This window comes from Carassius auratus, chromosome 1 (assembly GCF_003368295.1).
Source record: "Carassius auratus strain Wakin chromosome 1, ASM336829v1, whole genome shotgun sequence".
Lineage (NCBI taxonomy): Eukaryota > Metazoa > Chordata > Actinopteri > Cypriniformes > Cyprinidae > Carassius > Carassius auratus.
In genome coordinates, this window is record NC_039243.1 from 18,382,510 (window position 1) to 18,402,139 (window position 19,630).

Below are 19,630 nucleotides of genomic sequence, written 5' to 3' on the forward strand. Positions count from 1 at the left end.
TCCATTAGTTAATGTATTAGCTGACATGAATGAACCATTAACAGTACATTTATTACAGTATTTATTAATCATTGGTAATGTTAGTTATGAAAACACAATAGTTCTAATTAGTTTGTTAGTTCACAGTGTATTAACTAATGTTAACAATTACAATCTTTAATTTTGCATTTATAAATGTTGAAATTAACATTAACTATAAGATAAATAAATGGTGTGGAAGTATAGTTCATTCTTAGTTCATGTTAACTATTGTTAACTAATGAACCTTACTGTAAAGTGTTAACAATAAAAAAAAAAAACAAAAAAAAAACCTTCAAGTGGGAGCACACTAAAGACAAAATAATAATAATAATAATAATTAACTAAACTTTTTGATGATGTTCAGGTCTCTAGGTATGGCTCAGTATAAGTAAAGTGATATTTATAAAGCAAGCTATGCGTCACCGTTTGATTCTTCGCATTAATGGGCTTATTCACATTTCCAATTATGAGCAAAAGTAATTGTGCTTGACTTGGTGTTAGGAAGACTCATAGTTTGGAAGACTCATAGCTAGAAATTTGTGGCGTATGGCTGACCTGTGTTTTTTATCGCTTTTTAGAGAGCACATTTCCGAGGGACTTTCCCGTTCCTCCACCATACAGCGTGGCCACATCTCTGCCCACTTACGATGAGGCAGAGAAGGCCAAAGCGGCAGCCATGGCTGCTTCAGCGGTGGAGGTTATTCCACGAGTGAGTATTGCATCTGCCTACGCATCCCACAGATTCTGTGAACCCAAACACCAAGCCCTCGATTCGCACAACTTTCCACTGTGGCTTTTGAATTGCTGTAGTGATGCTGGTATGATTTATTGATGACTAAAATGAAATGGGACATCTCGTAAAATCATGTCTGATTATATTTAAGCAGTAACATAAAGAGAACCTTTTTGAGGATGTGGTGTGCCATAAAAACCATGACCTAGAAAGAGGATACATATACTCTGATTTCTCTGAGCTCAGATCAAGAAGTGTTGTATAACGTGGTCCCCCCCAAAAAATATTTTATTTATTTATTATTATTATTATTATTTTTTTTTTCAGAAATCTTTCTAATATTCTGCTTTCAAAGATAGATTTCTTATTATTATCAATGTTGTAAACAGTTGTGCTGCTTAAGATTTTTGTGGAAATTACGATACAGCGCTCAAATGTTTAGTTTCAGTAAAACAAATAATTACAATAGAAATTATTATTATGTCTTTTTCAGAACACATTAAACTAATGCAAATTCTAACATTTATAATGCTGCATAATTATCACAAAAATGTTAACCAGAAAAATCTGTTTTCAGCCTTGATAAGAATTGATAATAATTAAACAAAAATAATGCTTAATAATAATTTAAGTTTAAGTTGTTTCTTAAGGATCTTGTGACACTGAAGACCAGCATAATGGCTGCCAAAAAATCAGCTTTGCGTCGCAGGTTTAAATTTATTCAAACAGGAAAGAGTTTTCTGTGTTTTTGATCTAATAAATTAAGCCTTGGTGAGCATAAGAGGCCTTTCATGCTTTGAGACTTTTCTAAAACATTAAATGTTAACATTTTAATTATTCCAAACTCATAACCAGATGTGTATATTTAATATATACAGTGTGTATATATATATACAAATGTTCTTTCTGCTCATAGAATCTGATTGGCTGAGAGGAGTGTGACATTCTAATGATGAGAGATTAAAGAGAACCATTTGTATCACTCCGCTTGCAGTATTTCTCACAGCGAGTATCATGGCGGATGCACAAATCCACTATAAAAAAAAAATACTGTTTTTGTGTCACATAATGTAGTTTTAAGAGATTTTTAGGTGAGAATGTACTTGTTTAGACCAAATATGTGATTTGTGAAAAAAGATAATGTCTATGTAACAATAAAAACTCGATAACTACGGAAGAAGGAGGCGGGAACCGGCGGACAATCAAAATGAAACTTTAATTACAAAAATAAACACAAAACAGCGCAACAGCCCCTCGCGGACGACTGTTGCGCACAAATAAAAACCAAAACATAAAATAAAACCCAGGCCTGGTCCTCTCTCGTCCTTTTTTATATCCTTCCATCTCCTCCATGGTACTCGAGACCTCTCCAATCACCCCACCGGCCTCGCCCGTTCCCATGACTCTCGGCCCCCCTCCACTCGTATCGCCCCTCGCAGGCCGGGAGGTACCCACGAGATTGCGCTCTACCGCTACCACTCCCATGAGGCCACGGGAGAGGATTTTTGAATGGCAGTGAAGCGACACAGCCGACACTGGTAGGTCATGTGAACGCAGCAACATGGCGGATGTACAGTGACGTAAATGTTTATTTGATCCCCTGCTGATTTTGTAAGTTTGCCCACTTGCAAAGAAAGTAAGGGTCTGTTATTTGTATGGTAGGTTTATTTTAATCTATAGAGACAGAATACCAACCAAAACAAATCCAGAAAAAAAAAACATTATATAAAGGTTAGGAATTGATTTGCATTTCAGTTAGTGAAATAAGTATTTGATCCTCAAGCACAACCCTTTTTGGTAAGCACAGAGGTGATACGTGATTTGTAGTTGGTCACCAGGTTTGCAGACATCTCAGGAGGGATTGTTCCACTCCTCTTTACAGATTCTCTCTAAATCTTTAAGGTTTGTCACCGATGACCCTTGCAGCTGGAGATAAAAAGGCTTCCAGAACAAGTAGGAATCCGTTCAAGGTTAATTTTATAAGGCAGGGATTGTCAGAAGTTCCACAGTGCAAAAAAAAAAAGAAGTGCTACAAACCAAAAATAAATTAAACTATACAATGTTTAATCCAAACATGTTCAAGTCAGCAGTGTATTGCTGCACTAAACGGAATACTGTGGCTGCTAATAGCACACACTGTCTCTGGCCGTGGGGCTTCGACCACGCTCAAGCTACTTTCACCAGACTTTCACCTGTCCACTGACTGCTACGGTCGTCATCTTGATGTCTTACCCCCCTTTATTATGCCTCCGCAGCATCATAAAAGTCCATATAAATATATGTTGAGTGTGCATGTGTGTGAAAAGAGGGAATGTGCCCCATAGTCTGCATGGTGACAGAATAGTGCCGTGACAAGGTTTTTTGGCCTATCATTTGGCAACTCAAAGTTTCATCTCCCTCCACAGATTTTCTATAGGATTGAGGTCTGAAGACTGGCTAGACCAATTCATGAACTTAATTTGCTTCTTGAGTCACTAATTTGTTGCCTTGGCGGTATGTTTCGGTTCACTGTCTTGCTGGAAGATCCATTTATGACCCATCTTCAGTTTGAAAAGTGAAAGTCGTGACATTTGCCAAGTATGGTAACCCATACTCGGAATTGGTGCTCTGCACGTAACCCATCCAAGTGCACACACTCAGCAGTGAGAAGTGAACACAACGTGAACATACACCCGTAGCAGTGGGCTGCTATAGATCCAGCTCCCGGGGAGCAACTGCGGGTTCAGTGCCTTGCTCAAGGGCACTTCAGTCTTGGGTATTGAGGATGGAAGAGAGCGCTGTTCATTAACTCCCTCCCACCTACAACTCCTGCCAGCACAGAGACTCGAATCGACGCTAGAGGTCGACCGATATATCGGGCCGATATTTGTCATTTTTTTTATATATCTGCATCGGCCGATAACCATGTTTAGTAGCGCCAATTTAAAGTCAGGCACGTCGGCGGGCAGCCCTGTGTTATTGGTGCGCTGCTGCTGCCTCATGTGAAGCACCCCAAGCCAAAACTTTTGGAATATTCAACAACAGTCCTGGGAGATAAAGGTAGTCAGAGAATTTCACTCTGTAAATGGGGTGGAGAAGTTGGCAGCTCTTACAAACACTGCAGTGTGATTGAGGGCTCCGTTACTCCGCCCCGCTCACAGACAGCACCGCGCTCGGAGAGACAGCTGTTTAATTACATTTGTTCGGAAGCATGGTTTGATCCAGACAATAACCAGTTTTTCATCCAACTCATTTGTATTTAGGGATTTCAATATTCGATAATTTCCATGATCGCTCGTCGTTTAAATTAACGATCAATTAATAACCTTAATGCTGCAAAATGCGTCTGCAGCATTATTATTAGGCCTATGTGCAAATGCCACTTAGAAAAAACGCTTTGTCACCCGAATTAAAGGGGTTTTAGTCTGAATAAATTGCTAGTAGCAGGACTGTAATATGAATAGATGTGATTATTATCATTTGATAAAATGAAGAGAGCGCGCCATACATTGGAGATCATTTTACTTTGTTGACTGTTTCCCGTCAAGGAGACCGCTGAATGCGATTCTTTAAATGGTTTCGTGGTGCTCGTTGTTGTATTTTAAAACGCAACTGCAATGTTTTCAAATGACACTATAGTAGTGGTGGAACGCATCATCCTTGATCCGTGATCCGTTCGGATCAATATCTTCGCTTCGGTACACACATGCCCCGCGGATTGCTTTATGAAAAAATGTTTCGCATGTTTAGTCCACACTCAGTGGTCATGGCGAGCGGAGGTACGGAGGAGCTTGAACGCCCTGCGCATTTTGGCTTCCCTGTCAGATATAATGATGAAGGATGAGGTTAGAGTGTAAAACCGTGACGGTGCATAGAGCCACGTTACGACATCGCGCACCGACTTCAGCGAAAAGATTGTGCCAGATCTTTATGAAAAGGAGAAGAAAAAAGCTGTGGATGAACTGAGCATCCTCTGTTGCGCTCAGGACAGACGGGTGCACGTCCAGGGGGACGGAGAGCTATGTGATGATAACTGCTCACTTCATCACAGCAGACTGGGAGATAAGAAAGTCCAGCTATTATGTAAAAAATATATTATGTCATGTGCACTTTAAGTTGATTTCATATATTTTAATTTAATAATTTAATGTTAGTAAAAAAGACAAAACGTATGTTTATTTGTCTTGGCCTTTTTTTTTCTTTTCTGCTGATCCGAAAAATGATCCGATCCATACGAGGACGAGCGAGCGCGGGTTTGACTAGATGTATTTGGAGGCTATTGCTCCCGTCTCATTCTGCACATATGCAAATGTTTCCATATTCGCAATGTATCTGAATGTTAAACTATAATATTTTTTATTTATTTATGTAAACCATACGGAAAAGATAAATTATCTTCACATGAGCAAAAACGTGCATAACAGCACAGTGGTCTGGTATACTACAGTCTATTTAAACTGACCAGTGTAACCTTTTATATGTTTGGTTGACTGTACTTTATTTTAATAATGAACAGACTGCGATATAAGTTTGAAATTAGAATGCACTTTAGATGTTCTGTGTCATTTATAGCAAACACAAATGTTGCTGGTTGCTAGTGTGTTTGCAGCACTAGGCTACTATTTTTTATTTTGTATATATTTTTTTATATTTTTCAGTTCAGTGTTTTTTATTTCTAAAATTGTATTTAAATGTATATTTAAGTTTACATTTATGTTCCAACAAACTTGATAAATTCTACTTGATAAATGCTCTAGAACTTTTATGTAAATGATTGACTTATATATAAATATATATTACCTGTTTTATATATTTAATAATTGGTCCGTTTATTGATTTATTTGGTTAACTTTGGATACATTTTTTATTTTAATACCGTGCAGTGCACAAAATTAAGATTTGAGAGATGGTTCAAGTTAGTGCTCAATAAATGATGATAAGTTTAGAAATGTTGTGCATCCACTTATTATTAGCGTGACATTTTTAGCATGGAAATGTAGGGGAGAACTTTAAGATATCGGCCCTAAAAATCGGCAGCACATATCGGCCATCGGCTGACCCTGACCTCTAAACATCGGCATCGGCTATAGAAAAACCTATATCGGTGGATCTCTACCGGCGACCTTTGGGTAATTAGTCCAAGTCTCTATAACCATTAGGCCACAGCTGCCCCTCAGTGTTGTGAAGTCATCCTATACCATAATGTAGCATAATGTTTCCACCTCCGTGCTTTACTGTATGGATGGTGTTCTTGGGGTCATATTGTCAGCATTTCTCTCCCTCAAAACACGATGTATCAAGTTTCTCCTTCTCTGAATCATCTAGATATTCATTGGCAAACTTTAAACGGGCTTGTACATGTGCTTTCTTGAGCAGGTGGATCTTGCGGGCAATTTCGGACGCACCGAATGTTTGCCAACCAATTTTCAGGGGAAGTTGCTGAAGGAAGGTCAATTTGTTGCTAAAAGTTGCTAAATGACATTGTAATGTCATGGACATCATCATGTAATCGTGACACAAAATTTTCACTGCATCAAATCTCAGCAAAAACATATTTTATACATGTTAATTTAGATTTGTTTGTAAAACATCAATGTATAATATAATAATTTGTAAATATAAATAACTGTTTTTACATAAAATTATTGAACACTGACACTTTTCTTAACAATTAAGTTTTTTAGTTTTTTTGTTTAATAGCTAGTAAACTAGTAAAACTACACATTGTGAACAATTATAGTTTTATGCAGTTACATTAGTTAGTTTTCAGTGTAAAAAAAATCTGGATTTAAATTCAAAGAGAAGTGATAGTTTATTCATGACCTGGCATTTTATTTATACAACTGCCATCAATATCTGCTGTGGATGTGCTGAATAAAAGGCTATTTATAATTTATAATATAAAGATATTTTGACTGATGAAACTTGAAGACAATAAACATACAATTGAAAACAAAAATGTTTGTGGTTAGGTAAATTTTTTCAAGTCATCTCCAGGTAATAAATAAAGTATATTAATAATGCAGTGTTCATAGGTTCATGCAGTGTTACATTTTTTGCTAGGTGTTTTTGGAAGAAAAAAAAATACTATAGGGTAATCTGAAAAGTTGGCATCACTGAACACACACAAAAAAGGTTTTTTAAAGATGCTACATTGTTCATGCCTAAGGCCGCATCACAGCCATGCCAATATACTGCCATACCACACTGCTACTCGTGTGATATTTCTCATAGTTCCATCTAGCAGTTGCAGATTAAGAACCTAAGTGCTTGAACCCTGTTATGAAATCACTTCAGAAACAAAGAATGAATTAGAACATTCAAGACTTGTTACACAACCTCAGAAGCTCTGTTCTGAGCTGCGGTAGCAATGTGGAGCTGGATTAAGCTCTTACAAAGGCGTAAGCTGGGTCATAAGGTAGTAGTTCACACAAAACTACTAAAATTGCAATAATTTGTCAAGGATTTAACATCAATATATAAGTCATTTAGTCTTTCATAACCATTTTCCACCTCTCTGACCCTCACTTAAACAGTTTTTGCTACTTTACCTGCTATAAAGAAGTGCCCTCTTTTGTTGTCTTTGTATCATTTTAGTATATACCGTTGTTTATCAAAGCAAGTCCAGTTGCTGATGTGTAAACATTGAGGTTGTGTCACAACCATGGTGATTTCTCAGCAACTTTTGCCTTCTAATATGCTTCTAAAACAAATCTTTCTTGTTGAAAAGGATGTGGATTTTCCAGTTCGGGATGACTTCAGTGATGGTGATCAGCTGAGGGTGGGAAATGATGGAATCTTTATGCTGGCCTTCTTCAGTAAGTGTGTATGTTTGTAATGGCATACTATTATAACCATACTAACCTAATTACATTTGTACACAAAACTAGATGCAAAATGCTAAATAACCATATTTATTTACAAATGAATGACTGGATTGATGAAACATGAACTTTACTAGGGTTTCATAAACATTTTAGCATTTGACAGGTTAAAGCATTAAGCTTTTCATAATGCATGTAGTTGCATCTAAAAAAATTAGAATATCATGGACAAGGTCTTTATTTTTGTAATTTAATAAAAAAAAAGCTAACTTTCTTATGTTCCAGATTCATTGCGCACAAACTGAAATATTTCAAGAGTTTTTTTTCTTTTTCTTTTTATTCTAATGGTTATGACTTACAGCTTAGGAAAATACAAAAATTCAGCTCAACACAACACAGCCTGGCTGTGTCCAACTTCACACACCTAGGGTAGGGGCTCATTTTGTGTACTTTGCGACAGCTAAAAAGGATGTTCCATCTATATAGTATGTATGCGTGTAGTATAAATGTGATCTGGACATACTACATTCATCATGTTTTCATTACTGCCTTTCACTGCCACAAATCCTCTCCCATTGCCTCATGGGATAGTGAAGTGTCTATTGTATGCACATTTCAGGGGAGTATGTGATTTAGGATGCAGCCACAGCCTCTGTGTCTCATTATTAATGCTGTGTTTACGCCATCTGGTGGTGATGTATTAAACTTCAAGTATTTCTATACACTGTATATCAGATCAGTCAGTACAATAATACATTGCAGCACTGTCCATCATAATCCAGTCATGTATATTTAATGATTAGCCACGATTTCATTAACAATGCATCACCATATTTGTGATATCTGTAAGTTTTTTTTTTGAATGCGCATAAAAACAATTACCATACAAAGTTATTTGAATGTCCTATATATATATATATATATATATATATATATATATATATATATATATATATATATATATATATATATCATTCATCATTAATACAACACTCTCTTTCTGTTTGTGTAACCAGTGGCCTTTCTGTTCAACTGGATCGGGTTTTGCTTGTCTTTCTGTTTGACCAACACCATTGCGGGCCGATACGGTGCCATCTGCGGCTTTGGCCTCTCTCTTATCAAATGGATCCTCATTGTGCGGGTAAGTTAAGCCCAAGAGGGTCTGGCTGCTGAATTGCACTTGCACTCTCAGACTTGCACTCTCAGACACTTGTGCTTCCGCTAGTGACATCACTTGCAGTCTTTATTTTTTATTTAGTTTAATTTTTTATTATTTTTTGTTTGAATTTCCCAACATTTTAAAACAGTAGCCAGGTGGCGAAGACAAGAAAAAATAAACTAAATTAAATTGTCACTTGCAATCACTACTTGCCCTCTCTGCTACCTGCGACACTTGCAATCAACACAAATCATTCATGTCGCCAATGGAGACAAGACGCTGTGGTGGTGATTAAACTATTAAAACTAATTTAGTACTATAACGTACAGGGTCCTGCAAGAAAAAGACAAGACTAGCAAATCATGTTGCCAGAACAACAGGATATGAACGCTTGTGCAAAGTCTCTCGCTATATATTGCTGGTCTTGATTTGTTCTTGCAGGACCCTGTAGGTTATTGTAGTAGGCCTACTAATTTAGTTTTAATCGTTTAATCACCACCACAGTGTCTTGTCTCCATTGGCAACACGTACGATTTGTGTTGATTGCAAGTGACGTCACAGGTAGCGGAGAGTGCAAGTAGCGATTGCAAGTGACATTGTAGTTTAGTTTCTTTTTTCTTGTCTTCACCACCTGACTACTGTTGTAAAATGTTGAGATATTCAAACAAAAAAAAGTTATCAATAAAATAAAAAATAAATAAATAAAGACTGCAAGTGATGTCACTAGCAGAAGCACAAGTGTCTGAGAGTGCAAGTCTGAAGAGTGCAAGTGCAAGTCTGCAGCCAGACCTTTCTCAGTACTGTGTTATGAACGTGAATATAATCATGATTAAACTCAATGCTCAGCACTATCATTCTTCTCTTCAGTTTTCAGATTACTTTACTGGATACTTCAACGGGCAGTACTGGCTCTGGTGGATTTTCCTTATTCTCGGTAGGTTTCCCTGTGGACGTTAAGCGGGAATTTTGTAGTTTGTTGATCTGATAATATCAGAATGAGAAGTTGGAGTCATTCGTCTGCAGTACTCTAGCACCATCTGCTGGTTGAATACATGATGACATGACTTTATATTCAAAATGGAACTCAAAATAACATGCTTTATTAATGTTTTTCAGCGTTATGACCTAAATCCATTTTGTTAATTAGAGTAGATAATATTAACAAACAGTAATCTTTGCATTCGAGTGCTTGCCGCTGTGATAAGGCTGTTATGGATTTGTGAATCTTGTAATTGTGTGAAACAATATGCCTGTCGTACCCTTTCTACTGCTTTATTTGATATTCTCTTTGGGAATTAGGGATGATTGATGTCTGCTAACACCAGCTAGGCGTACTCTTACTTTTCTAAGCGGTTAGACGTTTAGTGTGGTGAATGTGAGTGGGTTTCCTTTGAAGCATCAAGTTCTTGACCTGTGACCTGTCTGTCATCCACTCCAGGACTCCTGCTGTTCTTCAGAGGGTTTGTGAACTACCTGAAAGTGCGTAACATGTCCGAAAACATGGCGTCTTCACTCCGAACCCGCTTCTTCCTCCTGTACTAGAGGTGAGGATGTCATCGCATGCACGCACCCACACACACACATACATATATACACATAATAAATACATATAAATAATACATGTGTGCGTGTGTGTCAGAAATAGAGGTGTTATTATTTACCCATCTCCCTAAAGATTATAAGAAATAAGATGATCATTATACTTGATCTTAAAAGGCAAATAGCAAAAAAAAAAAAAAAAACCTTTTTCCATCTATCTCATAATCTCAATATGTGTGTTTGCTCTCAAATTATTTAAAAAAATGGCAATTATATTTCTTTATTTTAGCCTGTTTTTGTGAAAAATGCTTTTACTGAGGCTGAATTATGGATTAGCACATTCGCTTGGCTTGGCTTAATTTTTTTTTTTTTTTTTTATTATATTCATTATAATCAATTATGAAAGGTGCATTGCAATTTTTGCAAATGATGTAGCAAAAATAACATCCTTTTTTTTCTTTTTCTTTTTTTTTTTATTTATTTTTATGGTTAGCCTAGTTACTGTGGCTGTCATGTTATTTTGTTGAATGTTGCTTTGAGAAGGAAAACTTCCTCTTTGGTCAGGCTTTACCTAATATGCATAATAACCAAGCAGTAAAGGCAAGGCAAAACATGTGCATTTAAATCCATTATATTTGACTAGGACTAGAGGATATAGCCAAAATATTATCTTTCGATATTTGAGATAACATGTTATCTCAGTGTGTGTGCATTTAATCTCAAATTACTTAATGAAAAGGGTCATTTGATTCATTGATTATCATATAGCGTGTTTTAATTTTATCTTATTTTATTTTATTTTTATTAATTTTTTTGTTAAAATTGACTTTGTGAGGCTGATTTATTCATTAACATATTTATTAGCCTTGATTTTAGTTTGACATAAATGGCTTATGTGCTTAAATGCCAGGCAAATGCAAAAAGTAACAGACAGATTTAGCTTAAATTAAACTAGAAGTGCAATTATTGTTGAACCTATATGTCTAGACAACTAGACAAAAATATCTATTAGATACTTTTTGTAATAACTTTGACAGCAGGATTGAATGTTTGAGCTTGATATATGCAGTCAAAACACTACTACACTATTAGGTCTCACAACAAAATAAAATGAGTATAGTGTTTTAAAAAAAGAAAAAAAGAAAAGTCAAATCAAAGTGTTGTTTTTTTTTTTTTTACAATATTGTGGTAGAGCTTTTTATTAAAGTAACAGATTAAAGCAAGGATTTTTCTTGGATTGAATTTGTTCCAAAACAACACAAGAGCTGATTATGCTTTCGTTAACTTGGACATGCAAGCCGGATGTAATTTGCTTCATTGATAATGGCTCTCATAACCTTGCTTATATGCAGTTTGCACAATGAAGGCCCCGGTGGCAAACCTCCAAAAAACAAGCTTCTCTCTCATTCACTCTGTCTCTCTCAAGGTCGCCTCGCCAAAACATTCCTCCCTAATGTGAAATTCCTTGATGATTTGCAACCCGTCAAATGAACTGGACTGGATCCCACTGAGGGGAAGAGGAAGAAGAGAAAAAAGAAAACGAATATCTCTGCCAAATGTTCTGAACTGAACTCAGTAAAAGCGGAAGGTTTTTCTGCACTCCGAACGAGTGCAAATCAGCTCTTGATATCCAGTTTTCACATTGTAACTTCCCAGTTGGCCTCAGCACATAAACTTCTGATTTTGACAAGTCAAAAAAAAAAAAAATACAATGGTTCATCTTTCCACACACTGCATGCAGAGCAATGGATCTGTGTAGTTCAGTTGGAAAAAACACAAAAAATCACTAGAAATATGCAGCCAAGACATCCTATGCAATGTCTTTTACCAAACTGGGTTAGCAGTCTTAACTGGACGAAACTAGATTAGTATAATTCTCTTTGTTTCATTGCATCCAAGGCTTTGGAAAGTTTGATTGCATTGCAGTATTAATATACCAAGTTTAGATTAATATACAAGTTCAGTAACTGTAGCTAAACGACCAAGCTTTATAGTAAATGATTAAGTAACTTCATTGATGTGTTTCAAACTGGAAATGGAATTTGTACTTATCCCAAAATATATATTTGCCTTTTGCACCTTCCGTTTTTTCCATTTATTATTATTATTATTTTTTATACCGTAGTTATTGTTTTAAGTTGTGATCTTGCTCATGCTGTGACCTGCCTAGATGACTTTAGTTACTTGAATCCCTGAATGCCAGACATTTGTTTCTTTTCATCACAAGCATCTTCAGCAATATCAGATATTAAAAGAAATGCATGGTTAACTCGGTTACAGCAGTTTAAATGACTAATACAGTAAACAAAACAAAAAAATAAAATAAAAAAGAGAGAAAAAGCAACTCACACTTATTAAATGTATGTAAAACCAAATGAATTTTGTTGGAATAATTGATATTTTGGATATTCTGTGATTGGCAGAGATGATTGTGTGCTATGTTTATTCTCTTGTCTTGCATAATGCCAATAAAATTTGAAATTACAGGTACATTTCCAGGTGTATTTCATTTTGATTCATTGTCTAAACAGTGTTTGCGTGTGTTATTTCATGCAATGGAATGCATGCAGTTATTTAATGTAATACAAGGATAAATTAATAAAAACAAACAAACAAATCGATTAATAAATAAGATTAAAGTCAGAAATCTTCAAAACGCACAATGCTCCGCCTCTAAAATTAAATGATCTTTTAATTGATTCGTTTTTTTGGAAATCATACCAGTTATTACACTTGAGGAAATTATAGTGCCGTATCTTTCTTAAATGCAGCATTTATAGAAGAAGATAATTAAATAGTAATTTTATAATTGCTCTTAATTGTGTTTGCTTGTCAAGTAAAAACAATGTAACATATTAACTTCACCCTTAGAATAATTGACTATAGTATGCATAGTTTCAGCCAAAGTGCTTTTGTTACTCCAGTAAAACAATAAAGGTTTATTCTCCTTCAGACCACGTGAGACGCTTCAGAATCATTTTTTGTTGCATTTTTTATTACATGTTTGGCTAAAACCAAATTACAAAACCTGTTATAAATCAAACTGATATTTTGTAGAACAACCTCAGTTAACACAACAATTTTGCTTTCTTAGACAAGTAGTGTATTTGCTTTTGTTTAATGATATTGATGTAGTAATACCACAATATTATTTGAACTACTTTGGAGAACTATGTGAAAACCATCATATAAGTATATTAATATTAATCTAAATATTAATCTATAATATGAAAGTATATTAATCATTTGGTATTATAGTGTATATCAAAGTATCACCATCTGATACAGCCATTGTACCACAGTACAGATTTTCTCAAAAGACTATTCCTTCATCACCACTGAGTGGCACCTTTTTTCCTCCTGCCCATTCCCAAGTACACACACACACAAATACACACACATACACGCACAGACAAATTCTTAATCAAGCTTTAATGAGTGACCCATTTACATAACACCTTTCCGGTCTGCACATGGCTCTGGTCCTTTCTCCTGGATGGATAGTTCACTGCTCGCAAACATTCACAAATACATACACCATGGAACTGAAAGATCACTATATTCATATACTGTACGTATGTTTAAAATATTTAAAAGCAGACTCAGAAATTAAAAGGAAATCGGGGCAATACTGCACCAAAAAGGGCATTAAATTATTATTATTATGTATCTAATTTATTTACATATTTAGTAATTAATTTGATTATCTGTAATAGTTTGTTGTTCTTTAATTCAAATATGGTAAATATTACGTTGCATAAAATCACTCCTGAAAAAACAAAACAATATCTCTTAATATAGGTAGGTCAAATAATATTATGGAAGTACTGTTTAAAAAAAAGGTGTCTTGGTGCCACACAGGTAGTGCTGATGTTTGTTCTATTTATTAATGTATTTTTGTTGTTGTTGTTGTTTCCTAGTTGGAACAGTGCAAAGCAAATACTGTCACATGTATCCAATAAAAGAGAGCAAGAGAGGGAGAGAGGGTGAATGCGTGTGTGGACTGCAGTATGTGTGTGTGTGTGTCTGTGTGTGTGTGTCAGAGAAAGCGCAAGGGCCATGCTGACAATTGCTGTCGGCAGCATTTTCAGAGCCTTTTTTTTTTTTGTTCCTGGCCACGTCTAAACCAAGTAATGCACCCACTGGCCTCTCCTCCTCCTCCTCCTCCTCCTCCCTGAGGCTTTCCGGCCCAGCGGGTAAATAGTGGCTCTCTTAAGCTCCGGCACACCTCCACTCACTCCTCAGCATGCACAGGTACAGATAGGAATGTCAGGGGCTGGGTCTCAACCTGCACTCACAGCCTGCACGTTTTTTTTTTTTTTTTTTTAGTTCATTCTGAATTGCAGGGCCTTAAAACTATGGAGATATGCAACCAAACAAAATGAACAAATCTATCTAGTTTGGTCACACTGAACTCTTCCTTTGCAATACAGATGCATTGATACACTGCAAACTTGCATCGCTGTGCCATAACTGAAGAAATTTCGTATTGTTGCAAAGGAACAATGGCTTGATCTTTCTTGCTATTGCAATGTAGAGTGAATATAGGACGCACACACACAAAACCTGGACACGTTGTTTGATCTCAGAGGGTCTATATTTTTCTTTAAAGAGATAAAATATTATATTTTTTATTATATAAAAAAATCACAAAATGTAAATGCAAGCCTCTTTCTCTTTCAATTTCTGTGTGTGTGTGTGTGTTTGTGTTGAATACAGCGTCAGGGTTTGCCCACAATTGATGGGTTGAGGGTGAGTTCCGCCCGGGGCCAGCATGGCACAGTGCCACACCTCTCTTGTACGTTGTCAACGGCCTGTCAGATGCCTCGAAAAACTTCCACCTGTGTTTTTCATTTCATTGAGATTCATTCAATGGCACATTCAATGAAAACCAGGCTGAAAACAAAATCATCTTGACGAATAACAGAAGGTAGGTTTAAGAACAAATGTAATAGTAAACCCCGTTAAGTGTGTTGCTGTTTAGCTGTAGTTTTCCTCATGCAACTAAACCCGGACATCTTCATGCCTTCTTGGAGCTTCAGGGAACACGGGTGGGAATGAAGAGCATATCCACTGCCTTTCAAGTGGGCAAGAAAAGCACCACAGTGGCTTGGCTTTCACTTGTTTTTCTGGCAAGGACGACCGTGCCTTTTCTAGATCATTGACAGAAAACCACAAACTGTTTGGCTGTAGGCCTGCTTTCAGTATGAGTAGATCAGCAAAGTTCAATTTTACTCCAAGGATCTCCTGAGATCCAGAAGATAGAGATTTTTAAACCCTAATTTCCATTTTTCCATTATAAGGTCAAGTGTACATGAAGAGTTTTGGACTCTTTGCCTATTATGAATCATATTTCCCACCAAATTTGATATACTTGAGGCTCAAAGTCCATGTTTATAGTCGTGTCATAATGTGCTCTGTCAGACATATGTCTAAAAATACGCCGGCCATATGTTATGCCAGTGCTATTTTCAAAGCTATTAAGGAACATGCTATTCCACAAACAAATAAAAATTTATTGTTTTACGGTTTTTGGACAGATCTGATGAGGCCCGGCATCACGGGCAATGCAGCTGTTGGATTTGATAAATCACCTCAGTGTTGCTAACGATAAACTCTTGTCTTGTTGCTATGCGAAGCTTTGCTTATGTCCGTTTCTAAGCTTCTAATGCTCGACAGGGGACTGAAGAGGCCACTTCCCAGCACCAGAGCTTTTACTCTGACCTGAGGGTCGTCCTGTCACTTTGGCAAGATTTCTGCAGTTTGGTGTGAAATGTGATCAAAGATGAAAGGTTTCAGGAGGTTAGTCTTTTTATAATGGCCTATTAGGATAGTACACACTACTGTTCAAAAAGTGGGCTCAGTAAGATACTGTTGATGAATGCCTTGCAACTTTAGGGCATGTACTCATGCAGCGATAAAGTCAGCCGATAACCTCAGAGCAACAGAAACGGAACAAAATGTTATGCTACGAGAGCAGTGTGAAAATAAAGACGGGCCGAATGAGAGAAGGGTGTAATGCTCGCATGTTTTTCTGGGAGGATACGCGCGTGTAATGGCACAGGAGAGGCTGTAAAAGGAGACGCGTGTTTGCACTCCCTCAGGAGTGAAGAAAGGCCTCAGTGGTGTTGAGTTAGCAGTGGAGCCAGCTTGCCTGCCTGCCAGCCATTCTTTCTCTCTCTCTTTCCCATTCGCTGTCTCTCTCCCCTTTGCTTCCTGGTACACCCCCACTTGACAAGGTTAATCTGTCCTGATGATGAGCAGTTGCGCTTGGCTCCGCTTTTTCGTAGATTCCTTCCGATAACCGTAACCTGAACCCTGCACGCGAGATAGGAGCAGGAGAGCCGAGCCGACGCTCTGCGGTGAGGAACTCGCACACCTCCTAAGATGCTTTTATTACTTGGAATGCTTTCAGCTAGAGAATGATGAGCATCTGGTGAAAAAGATTTATGTGGCTGGATCAGATGTAACATTGTGCGGTGTTGTTAGTTGGTTAGTAAAAGAATGGAAATGAGTTGCAACATACATGCATACATATTTATTTATTTGGGCTAGTTTATATATATATATATATATATATATATATATATATATATTTACTCCAGTGATGATATTTTCTGGGCAGCCTACAGTACTTTTTTTTATTCAATTTCTAGATACAAACGAAACAAAAAATCCCACTGTAACAAATGGATATTAATTTTGCACATGTCACGTTGTCACAGTTGTCACAATTTTCTGCTAAATTTAAGCAAATATATATTGCATAAATTTAGCACAATATTTTTAGCTATATTTTAAATATATAAAATAATATGCATTTAATTAACTATAAGTTATAATTAATTTATATACTAACTACACATACTGTAGCTATAATATATAGTTAGAATTTTTAGGAATATATGTATATTCCTATTCATTTAGTATAACAAACTATTTTAACCCCCCCCCCCCCAATTATATATTTTTTTTATATATATATTACCTTACAAAATATTTTTTTAAATGTTTTTTGGTAGTGTAAAATAAAGCATAAATCATAAAGAAATGTTCTTTTGAAAATAAAGACAGCTACATTAGCAACACACATCTAGAAATGGCTTGTGAAAAAAAAAAAAATTGAAACAAATTTTCTGCGGCATCTCCTATTGAGCGGTAAGAGGCTCCAGCTCAGAGTGCCTGGAGTCCCGCCAACAGGAACAGGTTCTAGGTGAACTGAATCCCGCCAGCTGTTGCCTGGTCGTGACCATGGCAACTGGCGCACAATATTTGTATTAGGATGTGTGGGGGGACATCTGATACAGACAGTGCAGACCAGCTCGGTGCAGCTGTCCCAAGAAAAACAACTTTCCCTGTCTCTCTTCAATTAGTTCTTTCTGACTTCTGGGGATACGAAGGCGCTTGGGTCAAGCTGGGTCAACTTTAGGACAAAACAGTTTCATGAAATAGTGAAATGATACAATAGTGGAATAATATTTCAGCCATGTGTTGGTTAGCATATGCGGGCTAATAATAATGCTAAGCGAACAGGCCTTAACATCTGTAAACATTCACAGTCTGTTTAGTAAGACGCCACCTGGCCAACCTTTGCCACAAACCACCCACTCGCCAGCTATTGTGGCACTGACAAAGAGGACAAGTGTATATTGTTTGACATCATTGTGGAACGTGTCCAAAGCTGTATAACAACGGTATATGTTAACGGAAACAATGAATCACCGGCGGAGGCCGAATTCACAGTAAAAACCACAGTCCTGTAGCTCATTCAACACGGTTTCTTTGTTCGTGAGTAGAGTAATAGCAACAGCGTGGTTGGTTCATCCCCTGTGATGTGCAAAAAGAGTCAACATACAATTATATGTTTACCCAGTGCTGTCTGGAAGCTTTCAATTTTTTACTTTGTACGTAAATTTGTCGGTACTGTAATTGATTAAAAGAAAAATTTGGAAATCAATTTGAATTATTTTTTGGAGGGGGGCCTTCATATTGATACTCAATATTGATACTAACTCCGTGATATTAAAGAATCAATAAAGTAAACTCTATAATATTGCAGTGTAATAATACTGTATAATGCATCATAAAGAGGTGATACATTGCGATGCATAAAATGTTTTCATTAATATAATTGTTCACAATTATGATACATTCACAATTATAACACTTAAAAATACAGTTTAGAGTTATAGCTAATCTATAAATAGGTCATTATTGTAATGCATTATTTAGGAGAACCTACAAGCAGTTCTAAAACTGATTATAAATTAATGATTCAATTCAATTCAATTCAAGTTTATTTGTATAGCGCTTTTTACAAAACAAATCGTTACAAAGCAACTTTACAGAAAATTATGTTTCTACAATATTTAGTAGTAGCTAGTAGTTTGTGCACATTTGACAGGATTTTAGAAAAACTAAAAAATAATAATAATACAAGACGTAGTCAGCTAGACGATGAACTATCAATATTATTAATTAAGTTATTATATGATTAAGTCACACATTTAGGAATAATTGTTAGTTCTGTTTGTTCATTCAGGGTTAGCATCATCTGAGGTCCTCTGAGGGTCAGCATCATCTCTTCTCAGGTGTTCTGGATCCAGACTGGAGCTTGTGTAAATCCTAGTTACCACGGGATGTGAATCCCGTGGCAAAACATAGAAACAAAATACAGACATCATTAGCATAGCTGCTGATCCAACAAAGTAAAATTAGTTTAACCCAAGCTAATGAATAAAAATGCACCTTTGATCAGATGCAACTACACTCACAATTAAAAAGATACATTATTCGAATGCTTGGCGAAAGAGATGTGTTTTTAATCTAGATTTAAACAGAGAGAGTGTGTCTGAACCCCGAACATTATCAGGAAGGCTATTCCAGAGTTTGGGAGCCAAATGTGAGAAGGCTCTACCTCCTTTAGTGGACTTTGCTATCCTAGGAACTACCAAAAGTCCAGCGTTTTGTGACCTTAGGGTGCGTGATGGGTTGTAGCGTGGTAGAAGGCTAGTTAGGTACGCTGGAGCTAAACCATTTAGGGCCTTATAGGTAAGTAATGATAATTTGTAACTGATGCGGAACTTAATAGGTAGCCAGTGCAGAGACTGTAAAATTGGGGTAATATGATCATATTTTCTTGACCTCGTAAGGACTCTCGCTGCTGCATTTTGGACGACCTGTAGCTTGTTTATTGAAGAAGCAGGACAACCACCTAGAAGTGCATTACAATAGTCCAGTCTAGAGGTCATGAATGCATGAACTAGCTTTTCTGCATCAGAAACAGATAACATGTTTCGTAGCTTGGCAATGTTTCTAAGATGGAAGAATGCAATTTTTGTAACATTGGAAATATGATTTTCAAAAGACAAATTG

At 36.5% G+C, this 19,630-nt stretch overlaps 1 protein-coding gene across 3 annotated transcripts in view; it reads left to right on the forward strand.

Moving 5' to 3' along the window:
• LOC113096074 (NEDD4 family-interacting protein 2-like) overlaps nucleotides 1-12,745 on the forward strand; it is a 32,237-nt gene extending 19,492 nt beyond the window's left edge. For all 3 annotated transcript variants that reach the window (XM_026261497.1, XM_026261606.1, XM_026261580.1), the window contains exons 3-8: nucleotides 600-730; nucleotides 7,464-7,551; nucleotides 8,574-8,698; nucleotides 9,584-9,650; nucleotides 10,155-10,260; nucleotides 11,682-12,745. In XM_026261497.1, coding sequence (XP_026117282.1) covers nucleotides 600-730; nucleotides 7,464-7,551; nucleotides 8,574-8,698; nucleotides 9,584-9,650; nucleotides 10,155-10,258 — 515 coding nt within the window. In that variant the 3' untranslated portion in view covers nucleotides 10,259-10,260; nucleotides 11,682-12,745. The remainder of the gene's footprint in view (nucleotides 1-599; nucleotides 731-7,463; nucleotides 7,552-8,573; nucleotides 8,699-9,583; nucleotides 9,651-10,154; nucleotides 10,261-11,681) is intronic.
• Nucleotides 12,746-19,630: the final 6,885 nt, after the last annotated feature.